This window comes from Sciurus carolinensis, chromosome 13, assembly GCF_902686445.1.
Source record: "Sciurus carolinensis chromosome 13, mSciCar1.2, whole genome shotgun sequence".
In the NCBI taxonomy this organism is placed as follows: Eukaryota; Metazoa; Chordata; class Mammalia; order Rodentia; family Sciuridae; genus Sciurus; species Sciurus carolinensis.
Window position 1 is genome coordinate 27,389,267 of NC_062225.1, and position 24,871 is coordinate 27,414,137.

The 24,871-nt window shown below is 39.5% G+C and overlaps 1 protein-coding gene across 2 annotated transcripts in view; it reads right to left on the reverse strand.

The window, feature by feature from the left end:
• Window positions 1-19,096, reverse strand: part of Tacr1 (tachykinin receptor 1) — a 156,489-nt gene extending 137,393 nt beyond the window's left edge. Inside the window, exons 1-2 of one of the 2 annotated variants that reach the window (XM_047521850.1) lie at window positions 18,948-19,096; window positions 18,119-18,792 (exon numbers count right to left, since the gene is read on the reverse strand). In XM_047521850.1, the coding sequence (XP_047377806.1) occupies window positions 18,119-18,507 (389 nt within the window). In that variant the 5' untranslated portion in view covers window positions 18,508-18,792; window positions 18,948-19,096. Of the gene's footprint in view, window positions 1-18,118 lie in introns of both variants that reach the window. The other variant, XM_047521849.1, reaches the window with a different exon arrangement.
• Between the last annotated feature and the right edge of the window lie 5,775 nt (window positions 19,097-24,871).

Genomic DNA, 24,871 nt, shown 5'->3' on the forward strand with positions numbered 1-24,871 from the left:
TATCCAAAATACAGTATCTGCTATAATGTCCATACCTTATAATCCCATCCTTAATTCCTACTCTTCCTTTAGATCTTAGCCCTCTAACCCTTCAAATGGTGTGCATATTTATATACTCTCATAATGTTAATATTCTTTACCAGCTCTTAACAGTTGGCAATTATATATTTATTTGAATAATCATTGGATGGATGTATTATTAATATCTATTTCTCCCACTTGACTATAAGCTCCTTGAGGGAAGAAATCATGCTTGATTCTTACTGACTACTGAATGCTTGCAGCCAGGGTACGTATGCTGTAGTCTTTCTAAAATATTTAGATATTCATTTACATAGCAGGAGGGTGTTAGCTGTTGGTAGGACATAATTACCAGTTCAAAAGCAAAGTGATGATGAAAATAAAACATACCAAACTTGATTTATATTAATAACATATTAGAAATTTATAACCTATATGTAATGATTTTTTTAAGACACAAAGTAAGGTTTATTTATATTTCCTCTACTTGATTGCTGTATTAATATTGTTTATTGGAAAGGAAAAATAAAACTGGAAAATAAAACTCAATGTGTTAAAAGTAAAGTTTAATTGTAAAAACTTGCTAGGTTTATTTTTCCAGCTAAATGATAATTATTGAGATTTTAAATAAGCAGTGATTTTAATCATAGGCTGTCATACAGCTGTTAGGAAATGCACTCTCAAGTGGCTATATTTTGCTTTTCTGTTACTTTTCCCTGGGTTTTGTCAAAATCCATGTCTGTTCAAGAGGATGTGGATCCCTTGGACACTTTGTATTGTGGCAGGAAAAAGATGGAGTGTGGAGTTCTGAGGAACCACTGTTCACTGAGAACTGCTGCTGGACTCTTTCCCTGCCTGGCCTGGGACTTGGCTTCTGCTGGCTTTTCCTGCTGGACCATTAGAGTATGGCTAGCATTCCTTCCTTGCATTTGTATCATCTGGTGATGCTTCTGAGCTGGGAGAATGGAATCTTCAAACCATTGTGCAGTAACTACTCCCACTGGTTTTCTGAATTAATGACCTCTTGTGTTGTTGTTTTTCTCCCCTTTGCTTCAACTGAAAGGCCTCGGAAAATCCCTGTACTACAATGCGATGGAAAAACAGAAAAATAGGAAAGTGATATTGTTTAGGAAATTGATTAGAATGAAAATTTGTTGTTGTTGATTTTTTTTTAACCAGGGATTGAACCCAGAGGTGCTTAGCCACTGAGCTATATCCTCAACCTTTTTCTGTTTTATATTTTGAGACAGAGTCTTGCTCGGTTGCTTAGGGCCTTGTTAAGTTGCTGAGGCTGACTTTGACTTGTGATTCTCCTGCCGCAGCCTCCCGAACTCTGGGATTACAGGTGTGCGCCACTGTGCCTGGCAAAGGAAAGCTTCTTAATGAAGTTCACCTATATCAATCAATGGAACAAACCTTAGAGAATTCTTATTCCACTTATTCATAGTCCTGAAACTATATTTGAAAATAGCATTAAAAAGCTTATATTCGTTTTACAGCAAAGATGCAAAAAGGGTAAACAAAATATTTGCAATTGAAGTTAACAGTGTCCTAATAGAACAAAGCACGAGACCAAACAGTATTTGTTCTAGGACTTCTAAAACAGTTAAAACCTAGGAAATTAGGCAACGGAAAAAAAAATGATTTCATAGATACCAAAAGACACTAGGTAAGTAAATTATCTAGATCTGATCAAATTTCTTTGTAAACTAGGAATTGGATGATGTAATTTTAAAATGTCTGCCTTAAACCAACAGGCTACATATGCAACAGTGATTTTAAGAGAAACATTGTGGTTGGAGTTATGGATTTAAATAAAAGATACTTACAATTACCAATTTTAATTAACATTTTTCTGAAAGATCTAGTGAAAAAGAAGTGAAGTACATAGACACTAGATATAAGATATAAAATGTAATGACTTATGGACAATATGATTATCTTAGGAAAAACTGGGAAAAACATTAGAACCCAGCTCATTAAAATAGCTGGTTTCAAAATAAGTATTAAAATAATATCAGTAGCCTCCTAATACACAAATAATAATCCATTAAAAAGGCATGCAGAAACGACTGCACTTTTATTAGCAACCAAAGATGTTAAATTTGTGTATATAATATTTATAATTTACATATATGACATGAATAATAATGTATGAAACCTTTAAATAAGTGTGCACATTAAAAAATATAAAAAGTTATGTTAAGAAAACACATTAAGGTCTTGACTATATAGAAGATGCACTACGTTCATGAATTGAAAAAGCTTGATACACTAATAGTTCTCCCCAAAGATAATTTCTAAATGTAACGCACTAACACATTTCAATGAAAATTCCAATAGGACTTTTCAATAGAGGTATTTAAATAATGAATCCAAAGTTTATTAGGAAGGATAATTGCAATGTTGATACTATTAAAGAAATTGCCATATCACATGTTCTCTCTCATATGGGAAAAATAAAAAATAAAAAAGTTGACCTGAAAGTACAATGGGGATAGGAATTTTGAAGTTTGCTGGGGCAGAGGGAGGGAATGTGGGGGGTAGGGAGTGTGAGGGTGGAAGCAGGATGGTTGGATTGGTTGGATATGATAAATATACACTGAATACATGCATGGAAATATCACACTGAACCCCACCACTATATACAATTACAGATTGCATAATAAAAGAAACAGCCTAATTGAGAATAAAATTAAATGTAGGACAAAGGTAATAACTCAGCAGGAAAGTGATCAATTAATAGATGGTGTTTGGACAAGATAAATATAGGTAACATTTTTACAAGATTTAATCTAAGTTAAATTATTGATGGATGAAACTTTAAGAACTTCTAAACCACAAAAATAAATAAAATTACGTATGCATTTTTATTTAATTATGAGTCAAGGAAGGCCTTTCTAAGGATAATGCCAATAAGAGAAACAATTTTAGAAAAATGTGAATGGATGCAATTATGTAAAATAAGATAATCACTGAAGAGGAAATTAAAGTTTTAACCAATAGCATTAAACATTTTTGCATCATATACCAGATGAAAGCTTATATCTTAATAAAGAGTTTCTGTAATCAAGATGTAACTTAAAAATTAATATTAAAAATTTTAAAATCTGCTGGTTCATTAAAATGAAATATAAAGGAATAATAAAAGAACAAAATGTGCTCACTAATAAGAAATGCAAACATCAAAAACATTTTTTTTTTTGTACTAGGGATTGAATTCAGGGACAGTCGACCAGTAAGCCACATCCCCAGTCCTATTTTTGTATTTTATTTAGAGACAAGACAAAAAAAAAAAAAAAAAAGAAGAAGGAGATAGGGTCTCACTGAGTTGCTTGGCACCTTACTTTTGCTGAGGCTGGTTTGGAACTCGAGATTCTTCTGCCTCAGCCTCCCAAGCCTCTGGAATTACAAACGTGTGCCACTGTGCCAGGCTTCACAAACATTTGAATATTTTAAATTGGAAATTTTTAAAACAATGTTAGGAATATGGGTGGCAATTCTCCTCTATGTTGGATCTGTATATTCTGATTTATGCTACCATATTGCTTAAGTTTTCTGAAGACTGATTTAGCAGAATAAAAATATTTAAAGCCTGAAAATATTTAATAATCACTGCTTATTTAAAATCTCAATAATTAACATTTAGCTGGAAAAATAAACTGAGCAAGTTTTACAATTAAATTTTATTTTTAACACATTGAGTTTTAGTTTCCAGTTTTATTTTTCCTTTTAAATATTTAATATTTAATGCTTTTCTTCTAAGAATTTATCCTAATAGTCATGCAAGTGTACAACACGCATATATAAAACATTGATCACAAACAGCATACTGTAGCAGAAACTAGAAACAACTATTGAATCTAAGGATAAGGGACTATTTAAGTTATGATACTTCATAACAATTCAGCATGCTTTTATAGAAGAAAATTTATTATAGAAATATTTCTTACTTTATTATATTAAAATAAAATTCTGTATGCTAAATGACTGTTTGGATCTTGAATGTCCCCCATAGGCCCACACATTAGAGGTTTTGTCACCAGCCTGTGGCACTACTGAAAGGGGGTGGAACCTTTTAGAGATGGGACCTAGTGGGAGAAAGTTAGGTCACTGGCAGGAACATGCCCTTAACAGGGATATTAGGCTTCAGCCCACACACTCGCACTTTCTCCTACTCAGCTGTATAAAGTGAACAGGCCTATTCTACACTGACACTGTACTCCTCTCTGGTGTCTTATGTCACCATAGACCCAAGTGATGGTGGACTGAAACCTCAGAAATCATAAATCAAAACAAATCTTCTTAAATAAGTTTATCGTCTCAGGTATTTTGTCACAGTAATGGAAAGGACTATAATTATGAAAAAGATTTCTTGCATGGAAAAATTGTCCTGGAATAAAAAATTCCTAAGAATTAATGATAGTGGCATTCAGGCAGTCAGACAAGGGTTGATTTTGTTTTTTGTTTTATTCATACTATTTTTATAGTCAGTTCATCATTTTCTTTAATAAATATATGATACTTTATAATTTAAAAATAAGTGCTTAAATATGATCAGAAGGGAATTCAGAGTTGTACAGATAAATTCAAGATTAAGCTATTTTTTCTTAGAAAAAGTAACTTACGTTCACAACTAAATACTGAACATCTTCCAAGAATTCTTTCAGAATCCTTCTGAACTCATCTGCTTAATCTGAACACTAGTAATTTGATTTTTTTATATTGCTATGTAAATGGTTTGTACATAACGGCTTCTTCATCTGTCCCATCTTTATTTTCTAGCCATTTACATTGATTGAATCTGTGCTATTCTAAAACTGCTGAGGAGATGGAGCAAGGAACTTTTTATCCAGGTGTAGAGAGAAAGGAAGAAAAAATTTAAAAAGACACAGACAAGGCAGTGTGGGGGGGGGGAGGATGAAAGTTTCCAGATGAAGCATGGGTCCAGACAGACCCTGGCAGGAAGCCCAGGTCTTGGAAAATTGGCCCTCGTCCCAGGATTGATGAATAGCACAAACCCATTGACAAAGATGCAGGAGAGGTGAAGATCAGCTTTGACCTTCTCAACAGGACTGCTTTGCTTCCCTTAACCCCCACCTCCTTGACCCTTAGGACTAGCTGGGACTGTGATCCAAAGTCTCTGCATGATGATAACATTGTTCCAAGTTATAAAAACATTATGTGTTTACCAAGACAACTAGTGACTTGCAAAGACGTATGAGCAAGAACAGAAGCAAATTCAACCTAATTTCATTACCCAAACACAACTGCAGAGTTCACTGGCACCTCAGGGCAGAGACAATCCTGACAGGGACTGAAGAATGTTATTTAGCAGCAATCTCAGCTCTTGACAACAACCCTGGTCCACCCCAGGATTCACCATGTCTCTTTGATAGGCACATGAAGTTATTTGGGAAAGTGGGACTCCATACACTTGCGAATTACCTAAATTTCAGTGCTCCTTATATCTCTTACAGGCCCAGTCCCCAATACTAAGTTTGTCTGGATTCTCTACAATCTTTCCTGCTCAAAGAGTAAGTAACTAGAATAAACACATTTCCATTTTAAAGTACAAATGAGTCCCTGGAGGTAGAAAGCAGTCCCTAGGGACTTTTTTTTTTATCCTCACCTTTTGTGTGATTTTAATCAGCTATGCTTGGTTCAATTCAATTTGCTAAATTGAATTGTGCGGTGAGGTTAACAGAGCAGTAATTTGGGATCATGCATTTATGGCGCAGGACCTCAAAGTAGATTTGAGCCAGTTAAATCATTACTGGAGGGAAAACTCCAGAAAGAAGAGGACTGTATCTCTACCTTCTTTCATTCCATTCTGGCATTACAGGATGTCAGAGCCTTCGCTGGGCCACTGAACACCTGGGATGACTCTGGTTTCACTGATATTCTAGCTGAATCCTGGACACATTCACTTCTCGACCCTTCTCTTCCAGTTGGGAGGAGAAGAGAACAAATTTAAATGATAAGTTCCTGACGATCTGCCACACGCTCTTCTGTGTTACCTTCTGGCTCCTCTCTGGCCGTTTGCTAAACTAGTTGTATTTCACACTCAGGGTTGCTTCTATTTTAGTTCCCCTCATGAATTCTAGGACATTTTTAAGTCTTTCTCTGACTCCTTGGGAGTATTTAGGAGAGTATTTCAGCTGTTCATAGGGTTCTCTTTTGTTTAAACAATTTCAGAGTCAGACAAATCCTCTTATGAAAACATTAATTATTCAAGAGGACGTTCCTCCACAGTAAAATAGAATTAATAAATTGTACAAGGTGGATATTTAAGTTTGTACCCCTAATCTCCTCACACGTCGTGGAATGTGCACATGAGGCTTTTAAAAATTAGTGTCTCAATTATATTCCTTGACAGAGAGAGCAGGGGGTGGCTGGCCTGGTGTTCAGCAGCCTCCCTGTGTGCAGTCAGGCAGCTACAGAATGGCGAAGGTGACTGCTCATCAGTCCATTTGTGGCTTCGGGCACTGGGCTGAGGTGCAAGAGCAGCATAATTTTAGATTATCTTTTGTTATCCAAAATTGATGACCATGGGGATGGAGGGAAGAGGAAATAACCCAGCACTTCCGGAGTATGAAAAAGCCACAAGACTGGCTCAGAAGGGAAACCCAGTCGATCCCAACAAAGAGCAATCCTGTGATCCAACTGGAGAATTCAAGGGTGCCAGGTGGTTTCCAGGCTCCAGGAAGCAAGATCCTGCCACTAAAGACTTTGTGCTTGGAGGAAAGGGAACTGCTGTGCAAATCTATGTCAGAAGCACTCTATGTCTCTGGAGCACAGGCCTGAAACATGTTGGGAGCCCAGTTTGTTAACCACAACCATTTTTGATGATTTTTGTGGAGAAATAGGATACACCCAGAAAAAGCCTAGCATGGATTTTTTCATGATCCGAAGTCTCAGAAAAGAAAATGGAGAACCTGAGATAGGTGGTGATGTTTTTTCCTGGGGACGGGAGGCGGGCAGGGATCACTTTTCCCACGTTTCTATGGTCTGGATATAGTTTGAGGGCACTCCCAACACTTCATGTGTTGAACTTTAGTCCCCACTGACAGGATGAAGTAGGTGGAAGCTTAATTTAACTATAGAGTTTATAGGTGAGGCCTTTGGGAGGTGATCAGGATTAGATAAGGTCATGAGGGTGAAGCCTCCATCAGTGAATCTTGGAGAGGGAGTGAGACCAGAAGAGATTCACACACACACACACACACACACACACACACACACACGCACACACACACTCCCTGTCTCTTGATGGGCTCTGCCAGCAAGAAGTCCAGATGCAATGCCTCAATTTGATCCTCCAGAATTGTGAGTCAAAATAAACCTCTTTTATTTTTAATAATTTGCAGTCCACAATTATGTGCAACAGAAAATGGGCTAAAACACGTGTCAATGAACAACTCTGAAATGGAGGTTGATAAGGTAATCTAGGAGAGGGGCAGGATGCAGTGAACGCTAATCAGATGGAAAAAAGTTGAATGCAAACTAGGGATAGGGTGAGGCTTTGTATGATTCCACCTACATAAATCAGATAATAAAATGTAAAGGTAATCATTGGAAAGGTGAAACTTGAAGGAAGCCAAGGAGATTCAGGACACCCACAGCAGGGATTTCAAATCTGGACTCCAGAGGCAAAGTGCGGGCGGACCCTTTGGGCACTGGGCAGGCAGAGATCCATGAGAGTCGGGGCTCAGTTCTGGGGTGTAGCTCCGTGCAGACCCCTTGAGGCACCTCCAGATTCTGGCCTCTGACTCAGCCCCTGACTCCAGGACCTCAGTGGCCCTTTACAGAGAAGGTATTCCTGCCACCTCTGCTTGTAAAACTTTATAACGCTGAAAAGGCCTTTTTAAAAAGTAAATAACAATGAGGAAATGATCCTCTATGAAAGCAGTGTGTATACAATAGTGAGTTTTTTGATTGGTGTGTTAGTTTTGGGTGTGATTTGCTTTTATTTTGTTGAAAATGAGAGTCTCATAATTAAAGAATTGGACTTATCAGATTTGTAATTTTATTGTAATGATTAGGAGGATTCGATGAATTAATTTTATAGTCACTATTTAGATACTTATGAGAACCTCTTTTACTGAATTTATAAATTTAATCCTTTGGAAGTTGACACACTTTAAGAGAATTTGATATGCTAAATCTAAAGGTTTCAATTGAGTGGATTGACAAGAGCTATGCAAATCCTGAGAGGGATTTTATTTGTCCAATTTGTAAGTCATTCTATTAGGGATTTGAAGTTTTTAATAAAACCAGATGTATTAAATTTATGATTACAGTTTGAAATGTTTAAAGGAATTTAATTCATCAAGTTCACACATGCTGCTTACATTTTTAAGATTATTTGATTTGTTAAGTTTAGGAACATTTGGGACTAATTGAAAATATGTAAAATTACTTGAGTAGTTTGGAAATGGCATTGAATATTAGGGGCAAGGATTCTGGCTTATGTTTACATGCTAATTGAACTTTAGTCAAAGATCAAGAGGAAGTGCATGTTTAACACTTCAACACACACAAACTAGATTTGGAAGAATGGTTCCTGATTTATGTGTTCAAAAGCTAAGGAAACACTACAACTCTAATAAGTTGACTATCAATTAAAAATTATGCAGCTGCAAGAACTTTTTTCAATGAACAAGTTCTCCCTCAGACAGTCAACATGCAAATCATGCTCTCCATGTGAGGATAGTGACTTTAGGACATAAAGGATTGGGAAGTGAAAATGGGTTTGAGGGATGATAAAAGAATTTTCCAAGTAGCAATGGACCTGATTCCCCTTCCCACTTTTCTATTATTTCCTTAATCTACTTTCTAATTCAACCTTATCACTATGTCTAATATTTGGGACTCCCCTGGGAGCACCTTTCCTGTCCTTCCTAGAATAGTGCCTTAATAATCTTAACTCTAGCCTTTGACAATAGAGAGGCCTCTAGGAAAGAGCACAGCTAATGGGCCCAGCACTGGTTCTGCGGTGGACTAGCTGTGCTGGAGCATGAGCTTTAGTAACTAAATGATGGACTTCTGGTGGAGTGAGTATGCATCCCCATGGATGGCAAGGATGTTGAAAGCATTTAGTAAGGGATTTACTAAGTCAATCAGGAGTATTTTAAAGTACAATTTAGTGGGTAAGTGCTTCACCCTATAGTAAGAATCTATAAAGGATCTATAATAGCACCCTGTTGCTATTGTACTTGATGTAGAAGGAATCCAGGAGGAGACTGAGACAGGAATGAGATTGCCTAATCAGTGCAATGGTGTGTCAGGGTTTATTATTGATAATAATGCTAATTACCATTGAGTTCGTACTGGGGGTCAGGCAAAGAACTGGAGGTTTTGCAATACCTTTCTCTCCTTGAAACAGTATTCTACAAGGTAAGCTTTATTGTATTCATTTTTTCAGACAAGGAAACTGAAGTCCAGAAAGGTCAAATATCTTGCCTATGTTTGCATCACTAGTCCACGGTAGCACCAGTGCTGGAACCCACCACCTGTGTGCTTCCCTACAGGCTTCTCTACTGTCAAAGGCTAGAGGTAAGATTACTAAAAGGCACTACTCTAGGAAGGACAAGAAAGGCATTTCTGGGAGAGTCCCAAGGGTAGGGCATCGGGTTCAGACCTGCTTGGACAAATTTCCTGGAACAATTCATTTGCTACATTGGAACTCATGCTGAGGTTCAGGCCTCAAGCACGTTGAAGTACCTCTTCATCCCTGGGGTTCCTCCTCCACAAAGTATCCTGTTTCCCCTCCCACTGAGTGGGATGCAGCCGCTTTAGAGTGTTTGGATTTTGGATAATATAATTGCCCAATTTGTCCCCCAGCCCGTGACTTTCTTGGGCCACAGTATGCTGGAATTTTCCTGGGTCAATGGACTAGGCATTCGGACAACTACTGTGGACAGAGGACTTGGAAGGCTGGTTGGAGGGTAGCTTTCTGCTGGTCTTACCTTGAGGACAAGTAAAGCGAGAGTGTACTTCTTGCTTTTAGTGGGGAGAGTTGGAGAAAAAGTCAGGAGGTTAGGACCAGGGAAGGGTCCACAAATTGTCTAGACATCCCTAGTATGCCTGGAGAAACTAGTGGAATGGTGGGAATGATCAACACCTCCTCCAAGTGAGGTTGCCTGGGGCAAAGTATGCATGGGGGGCAGCAGGGCCTGGATCAGGAGTCCTGGCGGCGGGTGAGAGCACTCAATCAAGTGGAGTAGGGAAGTGGCAAGTGTGAATTAGAACTGGTAGTCATTCTACAACAGGGGCTCTTAATCAAAAGTGTTCTATGTTGTTGCATGACTCTAAAATCAGCAAAATTTGCCCATATTTTTCTTTTGCTTGAACACAACTTTATAGAAGTGCTTTAGGATCTGTCCCATGTGTTGGGTCTAGTTTTCAGATTTTGTTGTGTGCAGGAAAGAGGCATAGTCAATTTGCCCATGGTTCATACATTTAAAAAAATTCCCACTTCATGCCAGGAACTTGTGTAGATGCTATGAACTGGAAACCAGATAAAGCATCCTGGTTTTCATGGAGCTTGCAGTCTAGTGGGCAGGGAGTTGTGCTAGAGACTAACACATTATAGACAGTACAATGCCATTGAATGAAGGCTATAGGAATAGATAATAAGGACACCTCATTCAGACTTGTAGGTCAAGATAAGCTTCTTAGTGGAGGTGGTTCCTGAGTTAAGCCTCAGAGGACAACAAGGCTACCAGGGAGGATTCCTGTCCTGCAGCAGGCAATGCTGGATGGGGGCAAGAGGGTAAGGCTGCATTCTAGTCATTTCTTCTTAAGAGGACCATTAACAATTGGGAAAAATTAACATGAACCAGAGAGGATGGAAAGATGAAGGAACCAAGGATAGCTAACCAGGGATGGGGAAGATTCGGGAGGAATGTGTTGGAATGACTGCCACATGGAAGAGATATTAGATGTAGAAACAGTCCCAAACCAGAGAGACAGATTTCAGTTCAACAAAAAGAAGAAATTTATGATACTATACAATTGATTGAATTAACATGTCGGACAAATTGAGTGAAATATTCAAGTAGAATTTGAAACTTTTACAATGACCCTATCTGGAAGGTTGTGGGTTTGAATTTATATTTGGGTAAAAGGTTGTCAAAAAGGTCTCTTATGTTCTCTCTGGTGGAGTAGGACCCTTACATCACTTTTATGCTTTCAATGACAGCTTTCGTTAGACACAAGATCATTCAAAAGCCATCCTGAACAGGATTATGGAGGGAGGTATATAAGGCACATAAAAGCAAATTGCCTGTGTCTTCAAGCTGTGAGGGGGTGGAGAGTTGGAGGACAACCATAAAAGAAATTGTTTCTAATAGTCTTTCCAAGGGAGAAAAAGAATCCCCTCTGGCATCATGAGGATTAGATGAGACAATGGATTGGAAAGCATACAAATAGAAGATATCATTATAAACTTTATTAATATGAAATCTCCCTTCTAGTTTTCAAGTGACATATTAATAAATCATTATGAGCATTCCCAATCCAGAGTTCTTAAGTTAATTAAAAAATAGCACTCCACATTCTTTCCTCTATACTTTACTGCTCCTTCTCCCTTTCCCCCTCCTCTTCTTCTTTTCCATCTCCTTCTCTTTCCTCTTGCTCCACTTCTTCTTCCCCTCCCCCAACCCTTCCTTCTCCTACTTTCACCTGTACTCCCAAGGGTAGTTCTTTATTCTGTTTCCAAGCACCCTTGGCATGGCATTGATCACACTGGGTTATTGGATGTTTGTGTCTTCGTCAATTCCCAGGGGGAATGTAGTGTCTTCCTGCCTCAGCATCTGGCACATAGTAGGTGGTCAATGATGATTTGATGAATGAGAAAAAGGCCATTCCCCTTGCTGCCATCTAAGTTTATTCCCCTGACCATACCCTGCAGATACAGTCTCTTACAGATCACCAATGTTCTCTAATGACAAAAAAATTGTCCTCACTGTCCTTGGATTCAATGACACAAATGAACACAGTCAACCACGAGTTGACTCTCTTAGCCTTTGTCATTCCACTTATTCTAATTTCTCTACTCCCTCTCTGCTTCTTTTCTTCCCTCCTAGTGTGTAGTTGGACATCCCTGTGAATCTTGAGACTGTTCTTCTGTGGAAGCATGTATATAGATAGAAGAAGTAGCTTCTCTGGAAAACTAAATCTACATTTTGATCCATGGCTTCTAACTCCCTAACCCCACCTCTCAAGTTGCTTTTTGGGCATTTCCAACTAATCATTGTATTTTCTCATCAAATCTAATAACTGTACTCATTTTTTTCCCTACCAAGTCCTCCATTCATCTCCTGATTCACATGTGAGTTAATCCAGATGAATCAGTCTGTCATTCTCCCCACTTTGCAATCTTTGACTTCCATACTTTTGTCATACACTGTCTTCAATTTGAAGTGTCACCTTTCAAAAAATCATCCTCTCAAGGGGCACAGTGGCACACACTTGTAATTCCAGTGACTCAAGAGGCTGAGGCAGGAGGACTGCAAGTTCAAAACCAGACTCAGCTACTCAGTGAGGCTCTAAGCAACTTAGGGAGATCCTGTTTCAAAATAAAAAGGGCTGGGGATGTGGTTCAGTGACTAAGTGCCCCTGCATTTAATCCCTGGTACAAAAAAACAATCATCCTCTCTAAAATTCATATCTAAACATCAAGGCTCAACTCAATTACACTTTTTGCAGTCATCCTTGATCTTTCACCACTGCTGACCATGAACTCTCTTCTCCTCTGTAGAATTATTTGTGCAACTGATATTAGATACATCACTTAGCACCTATTCCTGTGGCTACCTCTAAATCAGTCTTATTTGAGCTAATATATAGCATGAGCCCTTTGAAGGAAGAACAAAATCCTGAGTTTGGAAACATCATTTTGTCTTGGTGACGTCATCCCTCAATGGATGGAATATCTTTCCTAAATTTGAGCGTTTCTCCCTTATGATCCTCATTCTACCATTTTCTAATTCGGCAACAATAATAGTAAAAAAATGTATGTCTTTTACAGTGAGAATGGCTCTTTATTTTTCCCCAGTGAAACCTATATTCCTGCTAGATGAAAAACAAAAACAAAAATACAACCAGCAACAAGAAGAAGAATTAAAAAAAGAAAACCAACAACCAGTATTGATGGTTCAGGATACTGGGGACTCTCAAGAGTCAAGAGAGGATGTGCAAGTGTAGAGAAGCAGCTGCACTAGAGGAGTGGCACTGAGCCTCTCAAGGGGAGGTCGGAAGCCTAAATATCCACTCGAGATGTAACCATCTCAAGTTTGATCCACATCAACAGTAATATTTGCAGTTTTTGATTTGAAAAGACAGGGCCAGTTGTGGTGGATGAGCTTCTAGTGAATGGCTATTCTCAGCATCCCAGGGATGCTTAGTCATGGGTTTGAAGGTCCACTTAAATTACTGCAAAGGATCTTGGAATCTAAGTCCTGCCTTAGGGTGGGGTGGGAAGGCCTGAAGGACTGCCCTTAGATAGACAGTGGCTTCCACATTCAGCCATCAAGGTAAGGTTTGAGGACAGACTGTAGGTCTAGAAGAGACCAGGGAAGATGGGCATAAGATGGACACCAGAGATTAGTGGGCAGAGTTTCTGTCATTTGTGTGTGTGTATGTGTTCTGGGTTCCTCTTTTACTTTCAGAGTGCTCATGAGCTCTTTTGTCTTCAACAGTTATCCTTCCCTAGGTAACTATACTTTGGGTCCTGATCATATATCATATTATCCAGAGACTTGTTCCCATTTTGATGTTTCCTTTCACTCAACTACAACATATCCAGAATCAGCTTGAGTAGTGAGTAATCTTGGTGATTCATCTCTTGGAGAACACACCTACCCCTGCCACGTAAGAGGGGCTGTGACACCAGGTCACTGCTTTTTGGAACCCCCTGTTGCTGCATGTATGATTTCAAGTTAGCTTCCCTGTCTGTTGCCCTTTCACCTGCTCCTGTGGGGCTTAGGAATAAGTCCTTCTGCTCCCTCCTCAGATTCTGCTCCTCCTATAGAACTCAACATCATCATCACCAGCCCCTGTAAAATGAGGATGTTAGTTCTCAATATTCCTCATCTTCAAATTTCATGAAACATCATATATGCCTTTTAGTTTTCATAGTAGAAAATAAATTTTAAGTGTGAGAAATCACAACATTTCAAAGGACAAAATTCCTGGTGTTTGCTAGAGTTTAACTTTTTCAGCTACATTTGTCTCTGAAAAAAATTATTTTCTTCTATGTAATCACTGACCTCAAAATAAAAGTATCCCTTCTTAGGAGATCTCCCCTAGCCCCTGCCCCACTCAGGAAAGACTTCAAGGAACATTTAAATTAGTACTGCAATCTGTAACTGATTTTTTTCACATTTGGGTTCTAGAAGGAAATTTGGCAAATTTTGGCAGGATCATTTGTTCCAACAATTATACTTCAAGAAGTTTATTCCAAGGAAATAAACATAGATGCTCTCAAAGGTTTACGTCCAGCATATTCATTTCAAAGTTACTTGCAATAATGAAAAAGTAAAAAATCCACATAGAATGGTTAAATAAATGATTATAATCATGTAATAGAGTGCACCCTTAAATATCTCATTTTAAAACATTTTTATGACATGGAAAACTCCCATGCTTTAATATCAAGGAACAATAATAACAACCATAAAAGCCCCCCACAGACCATGAAAAGTCCCCACTATTTTCTATATGATCTAAAATTTGCTCTTAAAAGCAGAATGACTGTCTATAGCATAAACAACACAGATAAAAACTAATTATAAGCCAGTATTTCAGAATTTTAACTGGTTAGTTATCACCAGTGGGATTTTAAAGCAATTTTTATATTTTGGTTACAATATAACTTATTTCCCAAATGGTCTAGAAATGTGTAGTTTATTCATTCATTCATGTATTCAATACATGAATACATGATGGCAGGTGACAGGTGTCAAGATTCTGCTTTGTGCTGAAGAGATTCAAATGTTCAAGACAGAACAAATGTGTTTTTTGCTCTTCCCAGAGTTTATAATCCTTTAAACATAGGAGGGGTAGTTTTCTTTTTTAAAAAATATTTCATTTGATCCAATAATTCCACTTTTGGGATTCTATTGTAAAAAAATTGTCTAAACAGCAAATCAATCAGGAGGCTGAAACAGGAGTATCACAAGTTTAAGACCAGGTTGAGCAACTTAGAGAAACCCTATCTCAAAACATAAAATAAAAAGAACTGGAGATGTAGCTTAGTGGTAGAGCACCCCTGGGTTCAATCCTCATCACTGGAAAAAAGAAGCAAAGCAAAATTTTCATATAGATATGTCCATTACATCATTAATCATAATAGAAAAAAATTAGAAATCACCTAATATGGTAGGGAGTTGGCAAACTAAATAATAGTGCATTCATATAAATGGAGTAATACTAAGTTATTAAGATTATGTTTCTAAAGACTTTTTAATAATGTGGGCATTAATGTTTTCCACTAATATTAATGGAAAAAAATAAGCTACAAAATCATATAAAATCTGACCTCAATTATGTAGTGTAATATTTATAAAAGAGAAAATCAAATGTTAACAGGTGTTATTTTTGGATGGTGTGGTAATGACTGATTTGAATTTCTGTGTCTATGTGCCCCATATTTCCCAAATCTTTTGCAATAAATAAGGTTTAATTTTACCATCAGAAAAACCATGGTGTTATTTTTAAAGATTTGATTCCAAGGTTGTCCATTAAAAATTCAAAGAACACACAAAAAGGTAATTTAACATTTCTTATAAGTCTGCATTTCCATGTTGGAAAAAGGAGAGAGAATTCATAAAGAGAGAGCTTAAGGCCCCTTTCCTTTTACAACTTTCCTGGGGGAGAATAGATGTCCATGTGCACAGGACACATTTATCAGGGAGCCTAAGGAGATGAATTCACTGTATGCTCACGGAGCTGAGCAAGGAAAACCAGAAGGAGCACTTGAGGCACATGGAGATAGAGACCTGAAGCCCATCCTAACTCTAACTTGAACTCTAATCCTGAGCCTTGGATGCACAATAGATACACAGGATATTTCTTGTTGCTGTCATTTCCCATAACTCTGGCATCTGAGACCCTCTGATCTCATTTAGCAGGTGACACAGAGGGTCAAGGTCTTGCCATGGTTTACCTAGAGAAAAATAACAATGAAAATCTGGCTCCTTGCCCAATCCACTGTGAGGGTCTTGGCCCTCATTTTTACCCCTAATCTTCTAAATTCTAGAAGAAAGAGCAGGGCTTTGGAGCATGCTCCTTTATTAGCCAAAGGGAGAGAGCTGTCTGCTGTGCTCCATCAGCTGAGGAATGCCCCAGCTTGTGCTGAATGACAGGTCTGTCAGGGCTTAGGCAAGGCCCTAGCACAAAAACCCAAAACTAAACAAACAAATAAAACACTACCTTATCCTCTAATTTAGGAATCAAGAAAGTATATGTAAGGCAAAATTGCAACAGGTTTCATTGCACTGATAATTGGTTTTGTATCATGCACCAGATTTTTTCTCTTTTTAGGTTTATAGAAGCCACTGTGAAGGAACTAGTCAATACAGAAAGACTTACAGGTGTACCTCACTTTCAGCAAACTGAATATCTGAACACCAGAATAGCATAAAAGAGAAACATGTTAAATAATTCATTTTACTACCACTTTAAATAATTGGTTTACCTTCTACCTTTAAAATATAAATGTATTCACTACAACTTGCTTAACACACAACATATCAAGCACATAAGAGTTGCACAAAGGGAGGTGTATATGGACTCCACAGGTTAACATTTGGATACCACCTTAAAGGATAAAATTACAGACTTTTCTGATAAAAAATGTTGGTTGGCTACAGAAACTGAAAGAGACTTCAAATCAACAACAAGTCATAAACAGTCTTTATATAAAAGAGGTTAGTAGTTCGGGATTTTAAAAAAGTTTTCTCATAGCTCCTTCTCTGGGTTTCTCACATTCATTTATCTCAGCAGGTACATCAAAATAATCCATTTTAAATCACAGTGGCAGGTGTTTTAAACATGCCTCCACATCCCAGGTAGGCATTTGACACCTGTGTCCATGCAGATACACACACATTAGAGATCTGGGACACCCACAAATAAAGTCAATACCAATAAAGCTGTGCCCTAATAGTTACTTATCCATCATGCCACCTGAAGAGCCATTCATTCTAGAACATCAACCTGTCTTTGAAAATGCCAACCTTTTCACTTTCAATCAGTATCTGAAACCTTAATCTGTTAGTTGTAGGGAATGAAGGGCTCTTACTTGTTTTGCCAAGCATCTTTTTTTCTGTGGATACAGACAGGTCAAAAACATTGACTTCCCATAGCAAGAGGAATTTAGGAATTGTCCTGGATAAGCTTGCTGACCCCTGTCTGTGGAGGTCCTTAGGAACTGTACTGCTCTCATTCTTGAATGAGAACTCCTAGCAGCACAGAGGAAGCTGAATTAGAATCTGGACTATTTTATGATTCGGATGAAATGCTCTTCACATTCAAATAATACTGGAGAGTTGAGAAGGGAACTGAAAGTCCCTGAATCTTCAGGAAAAAGTGAAAAATGAAAACTTGTGCCTAGGTGTACTTAAAACACAAAGTGACATGAAGCTGTCCAACAGAAGAGCAGGCCTGGAGGAATTTACAAAGCTCTGGTCAGGGGATAGCTCCTTGGCTAAGGCCTGGGTATGCCCCTCAGGCTTTAAGGAGAGAAGGAATAAATGGGAAAAAGCAAAACAGGAGTGGAAATGGAAGTGTCAGGGAGATGAGTGAATGAAGTAAGGGAAGTTATATTAAGAAAATGGGAGTGTGTTGAAAGCAAGGGAGACTGGTAATGGGTGATAAAAAGGGGGGGGTACAGGGGAAGAAAGATGAAATAGAAAAATAAAATAAAGATCTCCATCAACAATTGACCCAACTGACAGCCAGTAAAAGCCCCAGGGCATGGGTGGCTCCTCTCTTCCCCTTGGACCATACATGACCCAGCCCCCAAATTCCATAGCAATGCAATGGTCCACAATGGACACTTTCTCACTTCCACAAAGGGCAAGCTCACCTATCAAAAGCCACAGCCGTCATGGAATAGATGCTGGCGAAAACAGCAGCGATGGGAAAGAAGTTGTGGAACTTGCAGTAAAACAGGCCGTAGTACCATTCGTTGTGGACAGCATAGGTGAAATTCACTACTGTATTGAAAGCAGCCATGGAGGCCTCTGCGAAGGCCAGGTTCACCAAGAAATAGTTGGTAACTGTCCTCATTCTCTTGTGGGCCAAGATGATCCACATCACTACCACATTGCCCACCACGGAGGTCACCACAATGACCGTGTAGGCAGCTGCCCAAAGGACAATTTGCCAAGCTGGCTGCACAAACTGGTTGGGTTCCGAGGTGTTGGTGGAGATGTTTGGAAAGAGGTCTGAGTCCACAGGAAGGACATTATCCATTTTTGCAGCTAGGCAGCAAAGCCCTCCCTTCTGCTATCGGAGCCTCCCTTTGCAGCAGGGGTCTTGTGGCAGGCTCCCGAGGCTCAGGGTCCTGTTTAAGTCAGGCAGGAGGGAGGAAGTCTCTTTCTGGGCAGAACTCTCCTTGTAAGCAGGAGACTTGGCGCTCAGAGGATAAATGCTAGCTTTACCTTCTGCCTGCCCCTTGTGGCTCTGAATTCCTTCACTTTCAAGCTTCAGGAAGCATTTGAGTTCCGAATCTGGAGTCAGCGTCTCTTCTGCGTCAAACTGAAAGGGGAAAAGCAATTCCACTGGTCATGGTTCTAGGAAAGAAGAGAACCCGCCTTTTTGCACCTGCTGTTATTTGCAACTCTTATTTTCCCTTTCTGCGGCGGGAAAGGCAAAACCCTATGATATGTGAGGATTTGGGGGGAAAAGAGGACCTGTCACAGCGCTGTCTGCAAAAGTTCTGGTTCTATGGCCAGGATTCTGGGTCCTCCTGTCCAGCTGAAGATTTTTTCCCCCCTTCTTCTCTTTAGCTGAAGCCGCCGCCGCCTCTGCCTGCAGCCTCACAGACGCCTCTTGGCTCGGGTCCTGCTCAGCTCGGGAGTTAACAGAACCTCGGCAGGCTGCGCACGAGGCTTTTATAATCCGCTGCAGACACGTCACTGGGAAGGGGCAGTACCTGGGCGCTTACTCGCCAGTCCCTGTGCGCAGCGCTGCGCCAGCTGTTGGCAACTGTCTCACTCCACCGCCGCAGCAACCCTGCCTTTTTGCTGCTTGCTACCTGCTGTGGGCGTCTGTAAGCCGGTCGCCCAGCAATCCACCAGAGGGCGGTAGGTGGCCTGGGAGTAACTGAGCCAGATGGGTCCACAGCTGGAACCACAGTTGCACCAGGGATGCTGGAGAGAAAGGAAGGATTTGGGAAACAGTTGGAGTGGAGGACAGTCAACGTCCAGGGAAGCAACTCAGAGCCCTGCTGCAGTGGTAGTTGGGCAAGTGCAAGGGCAAGGTGCCAGCGCTCCAGCAGAAGGGCACCGCAGGCTTGCACTACCTGCACCCGAGAACCCAGAGGTGAAAACAACTTATTTCAGAAGTCCAGAGAACTTTCCTGCGGTTGCGTTTCGACCCCCCCCCCCCACGCCCCAAGAAAATTTAGCTCCTCTCTCCGGGAAGCAGATTCTCCTGGAAAGTACCTGGAAAGGTTCTAAGTCTTCGGGACCCCTTCCCCGGCCACCCTGATGATTTGGCCCCTCACTCTAGGAGAAACTTCAGCTGAGCCCTCCATCTGAGCCCTCTGGATGAGCCTCCCCGCAGGCACTGGGCTCCTTGCGAAGCTTGGTGGGTGCAGAAACCACCCATAAGCCAGTGTGTTGCCCAAACGCGGTTCTGGGCTTTCTGCCAACACCCACTGCGGACTCTAGTTCGCCACCGGGGGGATCTGGCAGCCTCCTTCTCCGCACCTCCCTGGCCCGCGGACCGGAATGACATGGGGGCTCCACATCCTGCCGCTCTTCCAGGTTTGCTTAAGAACTGGAGGCCAGGTCTGGCCTGCCTTCTCATTCCATTCCCACCCCGCCCCTGGCGGACTTTGAGGCCTCGTCTCCCAGTCCAAGGCAATTTCAGAAGGCCCAGCTGGGGATCGGGCACTGGGAGAAGGTGGGGGAAAGGGTGGCCAGAGAGAACCGTTTTGGAGAAGCTGAGATGGGCTTCCTGAGATGAGCTCAGGAGTGTGTTCCAGGTGAACTGCGGAGGGCAAGGGGCGCCATCTACCCCTCTGCCATCCCTCTTTCATTGCGGGGACTTGGAACTGCTAGACGCAAGCGGGGTAGTATCGGTCTGCCATAGGCTGAGCTGGCTCACACCCACGCCCTCCCGAGAGAGCGGTGTGTGCGCACTAGTTTGCCAATCGCGCAGTCTCTCACGCCAAGCACTTTAAGACTGGAAAATTTATTGTACTGACTTGTGGCAGGATAAAATAGGATCCCTCCTCGGGGCAGGGAAATATCCTCGTTCACTCTGGTTTTGTTGGAGAACTGAATTCTGTATGTGTAGAGAAACCGTCCTTCGCTCTGTTTCGTTCTTTCAGGCATCCTTAAAATCTCTAAACCCTGCAGAGAAAACTCCAGGGATGCCTTAGATAGTGTCTCCCACCAGCCCGACGTAGAGCAGCGGTGTGGTATACGTTCTGTTCTGAGGAACGGCAAGGCTTTGGCACTTCACTTTGGATCTTTCTTTTCTGCTTTCACCAGTTGGAGGGTCTCTGAAGAAAGGATGAGGGCCCCTGAGGAACTGGGGATGTAGAAGACTTACAGCCCAGAGAAAGAGAAAGAGGCAACTAGCTATACAAAACGAGCAGTATTGAGATGCGAAAGATATTAGGACCTGAGTGCAAGAGAAGTGCACATCACCTAGACAACGAAGGGAATCTGGGTAGAGTGTAGAAAATCCTATCCATGGAGAGGATGAGTTAGGATGGGAAGACGCTAAGGTGAGAGGGAGGAAAAAATTCCAGGCAGAGTTTTCATAGGTCGATTAGGTAAATCTGCTTGAAGTTCCAGGAAGACTGTCCAGGTCACTTAGCATAACACCTACTGTCCTCACCCTGGCCTCCAAGGCCCAGCATTCACCACTCTCTGCACCTGAGGCTGGCTCGGGTTGCTCTCTTCCTACTCCTGGTTCTTCTTGGATTGTAGCCATATACCAGGGAGTCTCTGGCTTGCTAAGGTTAATTTCTTTCCAGAGAAAAACAAAGCATACTCAGGAGGAGTTCACAACTAATAGAAACCCAAAATGCCTCCGTTATACTGTAGCAAAAAGTGAACACACTGAACAGGGACCCTCTCTATCATTGCTCCTTCTGAAAGTAGTGACTTTCTTTCCCACCTAGGAATTACTTTGCACAAATATATAGGTAAGCTCTTATGCATTCTCTTTTCATCCAAGATCAGATATATTTTGTTTTCCTTGTCCCTTGGTTTCTTGACTACCTTTTCCACTGAACTCCCTCCTTGACACACAAAACAGGGTCACCCATCTTGAAAGAAATCCTGTTGACAAAGTAGTTTAAATCCAGGCTGTCTCTAGCTAGACAGAAATGCAAACACATTAATACCCATACCTGTAAATCAAATAAGGAACTTTCACTGTTGTCTACATTTTGTTTTTCTCACTCAAAACTTTGTCCAAATGCTTCTGAGTCAGGTATAGCTGAACTTATTCTTTACAATGGCCAAATATTATTATTATGGTATAGATGATGCACTATTATTCATAAACTCGTTTTTTCTATTCATAAAATTTCTATTTTGCTGCAGTTTTTGCCACTAACAACAAAGAGCAATAAATATTTTTTACCTTTGTATCCCAAGCCTGATATTTTTAATGCTTTCTTTCTTGCTTGCTTGCTTGCTTGCTCTGTGTGTGTATGTGTATGCTGGGTCACTGAGGTACATCTGAAACCTCTGATGTTTTCTTTTTATGGGACAGATTCCAAGTGGTGTTGGTGGGTAATTTGTAATACCTGTAATATTGATGTTATTATATTATTTATATTCATGTGCAAATATGTAGAAGTGCTGTTTCTATTTATACTTTAATATTGCCAGATTGCCTTCCAAAGAGGAAGAAAAACTGTTATATTTCACTAGCAATTAGATTACTCTTTTCCCCATACATACTCCAGTAATAGGTGTTAAAAGTCTTTTTAGCTTTTTTTCAGGCTGGTCTAGTATCTTTAAAGTATTATAATATTGTTACTATAGAATACTATAGTAATTTCCCAATTCCTAGAGAATTTGACTTCTTTTAGGAATTTTCTTTTGGCTATTTGGATTTTCCCTTCTATAAATTCTCTATACACATTCCTTGTCCTTTTTTTTACTGCTGTATTGCTTTCTACCTATTTTTTCCTAAACTGTCTTTGTATTATAGGTACAAACACTTTGCCTGTCAAAAGTATTTCAGATATTTTTCTAATACTATTATTTGTCTCTTGAATTTATATATTTGCCACAAAAACTAAAGCAATTTTTATGCAGTTATAGTTACTTTAAAAGCATGTGGGTTTTCCTGTCTTGATCTTAAATACTCCTAGTTTTTTTCAATCTCCTAGATTACTTTGGAAGTTTTTTTTATCTTATTTTTTACCTTATGGTCTTTAATTCACCTGCAGTTTGTTATTTTATATTATTAAATATAAAAAAAAGAAGTTTACTTTTTCCTTCATATAGTCGACTAGTTTTGACAGTTCCATTTATTGTCCCAGTAACTTAGACCACTATCCTCTTTGTAAATTAAATTTTTAAATATTAGTGATTCAATATTTGTAGCTCCAGATCCTACTGAACCATTTGTCTATTCCAATAGCAATGCCGTGTATGTGTGTGTGTGTGCGTGTGATTTCATAGGATCCCCTTTTCCTAGTCATCTCCCCCATTTGTAACTAGGCAGAATCATGTGATTATTCAGGCCAATAGATAGTGAGTGGAAATGATGTACGTCACTTCTAGTTTGGGGCACCAACTTCTCCATATGTTCTTTCCCCTTTGCCAATTCCCCATGTTCTAAATGTTTCAGTCACAAGATGACTGTCTTGTAATTGCAGACTGTCTCTGTCATCTCTAGTTCCCAAGTTACTATGTAACAGAGACTCTTGTAACATCATTATGGGCATGTAGCATAAGAAAGAAATATACTATTGCTGTATGAAGGCAGGATTTGGGATAAATTCATTGCTCACCATGTGATTGCTCATCCTGAGTAACATAGGAATAAGGATTCTGATATCTCTAGGACAAGTTCCCCTGAGGACTCATTTCCTGCTTTTCTTATTATTTTGGGATATCACATTTAAGCTTGAACATTTTTTATTTCATTTTAAAAACTCCAAACAACTTCATTAGTATTCTAATAGGAAATCATTGGAATTTCTTTGTTAATATTGATAAAATTGACAGTTTTGATATTGGGGCTGTTTGTTCAAGAACATGGATGATATGACTTCCTATTTCTTCAAGTCTTTTCTGTCTTTCAAAAATACTTTATAGTTTTGGTTAAAATAGATCTGGTCTTTGAATTAAATTTATTTCAATCTATTTTTATAGTTTTTAATATTGTAAATGAAATAATAATCATATTATTAGAATAATTTTAATGCTAGGTTGAAGAAAAACTATTGATTCAGGTACATCCATGCATGTAAATTTCCTAGTCAGGTTACTAATTTTTTATTTATTCTAATATTATTTTACTTAAATTTGCTAAAGAATCTTTTACACTTAAGTACTTTTTTATGCTTTATTACTTTGAAGTATTAGTAGAAATATCTTGTCATTTATTTTTAAATGCCTTTTTTCAGGATCTGTTGATTGTATGATCTTTCTCACTAGTTTATTGACATAATGGATTAAGTGAATAAACTCCCTAATACTGACTCAAATACTGAGTCACCCTTGCATTCCTGGCATGTATTCTTCTTGGTCAGAAACAATCTTATTCTTTTGATATATCACTATATTCAACTTGCTAACTTATTTAAAATTTTTGTATTGATTTTCTTAAGTGAGGTTGATGAATATGCATTTTTTTCTTTGATCAGGTTTTGGTATTAGTGTTACACATCCATTAAAAGAAATGAATTGGAAAGCATCTCATCTTTACCTATAACCATAAATAATTTTACTCTTGGTCCTTGAAACAGTAGCATTGCCATCACCAGGAGTTAGTTGGAAGTAGAAATTTTTGGACAGATCTAGACCCAGAACAACTCAACCAAAATCTGCATCTTAATAAAACTTTAGTAAAACAAACAGATTTGAAATAAGGTCTGCAGTTTCTAATGGAGGACAAAGAGGATGCCGAGGGATGTAGAATGTAGCTGTTAATGGGATAAGAAAAGAATATACAGAAGTTCTAGATAATAGAAAGGGTGAGAGTGTAATCAAAAGAAATTGGATGTTAGCATGCAAAAAAGGGAGAAAGAGACTCTGAGGGAACAGGTAAACAAAAGGAAAAGAGAGCAAGAAAAGTAAAGAAATAAAAACTTAAAATTTTTCAATAAGGAGAAAAAAGAAAATCTACAGTATAACAGTCATATAGTAATGAAACCTCCCAGTCTTCAGTAGCCTGATGCATGAGAGGTACTTGACAATGAACTTCAAGTCTCCAGCAGGCGTCTCAGGATGGGATTTGCCCCACCTAAAGATTGGAGCTATGGCTTCCAGGATTATCCAAGATGCCGCTCTGGCTTCCAAATGTGTTGGAACTGGGGAGCTGCAGCTCAGGGTGTGGACGTGGTCAGCTGGAGGTCCTAGAGGCGGGATACGGTTGGTCAGGCAGGGGTCCTGGAGGTCGGGTGTGTTTGGTG